Source organism: Galeopterus variegatus, unplaced genomic scaffold (assembly GCF_000696425.1).
Source record: "Galeopterus variegatus unplaced genomic scaffold, G_variegatus-3.0.2 Scaffold9577, whole genome shotgun sequence".
NCBI classification, from domain to species: domain Eukaryota; kingdom Metazoa; phylum Chordata; class Mammalia; order Dermoptera; family Cynocephalidae; genus Galeopterus; species Galeopterus variegatus.
Genome location: NW_007735688.1, coordinates 38,814 through 39,299, shown reverse-complemented (window position 1 = coordinate 39,299; position 486 = coordinate 38,814). Strand labels below are relative to the sequence as shown.

The 486-nt window shown below is 56.8% G+C and overlaps 1 protein-coding gene across 1 annotated transcript in view; it reads left to right on the top strand.

Annotated features, from left to right (window-relative positions):
* LOC103609398 (UPF0488 protein C8orf33 homolog) overlaps positions 1–181 on the top strand; it is a 13,711-nt gene extending 13,530 nt beyond the window's left edge. The window contains exon 5 of the mRNA XM_008593725.1: positions 42–181. Within this exon, the coding sequence (XP_008591947.1) occupies positions 42–181 (140 nt within the window). The remainder of the gene's footprint in view (positions 1–41) is intronic.
* The last annotated feature ends 305 nt before the right edge of the window (positions 182–486 follow it).

Sequence of the window (486 nt, the reverse complement as noted above, 5' to 3'; positions counted from 1 at the left end):
CACCACTCGGTCCTGACTCTTTCTCTCTCTGTCTTCCCCAGCTGCCCATTCCGCCCAGGTGCAGCCTGTACGTGAGGCCGCCAGAAGGAAGAGCCGGAGGGTCTGCAGGCCTCGGCCAGTAGGGACAGCCAAGCCCACCCTGGACACTCCTGATGGAGAGTTTAGGTTCAATTTCTTTTAGCCTCTTCCCCGTCCTGGAACAGTCTTCCTCCCCCCTGGGGTCATGTGGGGGTTTGTTTTGAGGGCAGCCCCTGTCCAGGAATTCTCTCTCTGCAGACGTGGGGTTGGTCTGTCCTTGGCTGCTCCGTGGATTTAGGGCTGCTGGGCAGGTGTGACAATGTCAGAGAAACACCAGCCCCGTTTGTAGGTTTTCTGAGGAAATGTCCCTCCTGCCAGAAGAGAGAGGTGCGTTTAGAAAATGTACAGTGAGCTGATGTGAGCGCTCAGTGTGCTGCAGAAGGAATGTCGCACTCAGCTTTAGGGCGA